Source organism: Aegilops tauschii, chromosome 5 (genome assembly GCF_002575655.3).
Source record: "Aegilops tauschii subsp. strangulata cultivar AL8/78 chromosome 5, Aet v6.0, whole genome shotgun sequence".
NCBI classification, from domain to species: Eukaryota; Viridiplantae; Streptophyta; class Magnoliopsida; order Poales; family Poaceae; genus Aegilops; species Aegilops tauschii.
Window position 1 is genome coordinate 256,458,236 of NC_053039.3, and position 1,976 is coordinate 256,460,211.

Here is a 1,976-nt window from a genome sequence, read left to right on the forward strand (position 1 = left end):
GACGATCGAGGGAGGCGTAACAGATTCGCTCGAAGCCCCTCTTGGATTTGTAGTCCTGGTGCAGTGGAGGCTGTTCCGTGCGATAGCCGCCGAGCAGCCACATGCTCGAGTCTTCTTCGCCTTGGTCTTCTTGCCCATGGCAGCAGCCAATGGAGGTATTGTGTGTGACGACTCTTAGATAGGGGGAGTCGGATGATAGGTTTTGGGAAGACGCCGACCGGTTTTAAGATCCGAAGTGGGCTTCTCGGGCGGTGCGCCAACATCAGTGCTGGGGATTCTAGAGCTGGAGAGGGATTCTGGATAGGACCAGCTTGTTAGAAGTTGGCAGACGTCTGGGCTCCTCGAGAGCTCCCTGATTTTGGGCCGACGTAGAGGATTTCAAACATCCAGATCAGTCCAGTCGATTTGCTGAGCTGCGTTGAAGGCCTAAAAATGTTTTGAACCATTCATTTCAAACATTTGGGATAATTTGATGAGCTGCGGATGTCATATTGGGAGGAGTTCACAACGGTGTGATACAGGGCACCCTTAGCAGTGAAAGCTTGTCCAACTTGTCTACAAAAATTGTTTTTTCAAGAAAGAAAAGAAAAGAAACAGTTCGTTAAAGCTATCACGGAGCACTCCTGAGACAGACGGTGGTCCCGACACGCTAATTAAGTCCCACGTGTCAGTGTGACGGCGAGCAACCTGGATAAGAAGGACCTCATAAAACCTCGGGCTACCTCCGAATAGAGAGGCAACCCAACGAAGCAAACCGCGACAGAAACTGGTGGCTGGGCCACTGGTTTCATTTATCTTTTTTCCTTCTAGCTAACGATCGATAGAAGCCAGTGGGCGCGCTGCGCAGCTACAAATACGCCACCAACCTGACCCGCTGATCCCATCCAATTCCCCATTCCCAAAGAAAGTCATCCGAGAATCAGAACCTCGTCCACCGGAGATGGAGAAGATGAGCTCGTCGGTGCAGTCCTGGGCGGACCAGCACAAGCTCGCCACCGTCGGTCAGTCTCTGTCCCTCGGTCCCCCTTTCTCTCCCGCGATCTCCGATCGGTGTTCTTGTATAGTTGTGAATTTGTGATGTGAGACCAGGTACTGATTTTGATTGCCGTGGATGCAGGGGCGATGTGGACGATGGCGGTTGGCGCCTCGGTGGCGTGCGGCCGGCGGCGGGGCAGGGCGGCGGGGTTCACGGTCGCTGCCGCGCTCGGCGGAGCGGCGCTGGCGCACCACTACTACGCCGCCAAACGGAGGGAGGAGGAGGCGAGGTGCTTCGAGCTGGACTTCTACTCGCAGCTACCGGCGGCCACCGGCGAGGATGGCCAGGAGAACGAGCGGTGGAGCTACTAGCAGATCAGACGTTCAGATCACGGCCGGCCGGCCGGCCAGCCGTGGATCGAAACGAGACGATGATGATGACGACCAATTAGGAGTACCAGTTAATTAATAGCCCATGACGTGGCGCGGCTCATTTGTCCTAATCCATCCAGCGGGGAAGACGGGATTATCTTATCTACTTTGTACTATCCATCCGGCAAGTGGCGTTGTTGTCTCCATCATCTAGTAGGTGTGATGGGGGTGGGGTGGGGGTAGGATTGGTTCCCTCTTCTCTATGTCTATGATTGAAGGAACCAAGAAACCCAACGATGCCTTGCGGATTATAGTAGATAGAATTCTGTCTGTTTGGATGAAGTTGATCGAATAAACAACAGCGAGTCGCCTGGGTTATCCAAGTTTTAAACTTTTAATAGCGTCCGGCACACAGTGAGAAGCGAGGCCGGCCTAGTCATGAGAAAAGAATCCTGGAATCCGTGGTTGTTACAGTATCCATTCAAGGGGTCCTTATGTTAACTGGATCTGGAAGGAAGAATCTTTCCCGGAAGAAAGTGGAGAAAAGAGAGAGAAGCTGGCATTTTAATTTCAGTTGCACACAACTGATAATCATGACAAATGCAATTGCAAGGTATGGTAATGTCTTT

At 52.5% G+C, this 1,976-nt stretch overlaps 1 protein-coding gene across 1 annotated transcript; it reads left to right on the forward strand.

The window, feature by feature from the left end:
• Positions 1-720: 720 nt before the first annotated feature.
• LOC109760899 (uncharacterized) lies at positions 721-1,738 on the forward strand. Its single transcript, XM_020319699.4, has 2 exons — positions 721-1,001; positions 1,118-1,738. The coding sequence occupies exons 1-2, from the start codon at positions 941-943 to the stop codon at positions 1,345-1,347; spliced, it is 291 nt and encodes a 96-aa protein (XP_020175288.1). The 5' UTR covers positions 721-940; the 3' UTR covers positions 1,348-1,738.
• Positions 1,739-1,976: the final 238 nt, after the last annotated feature.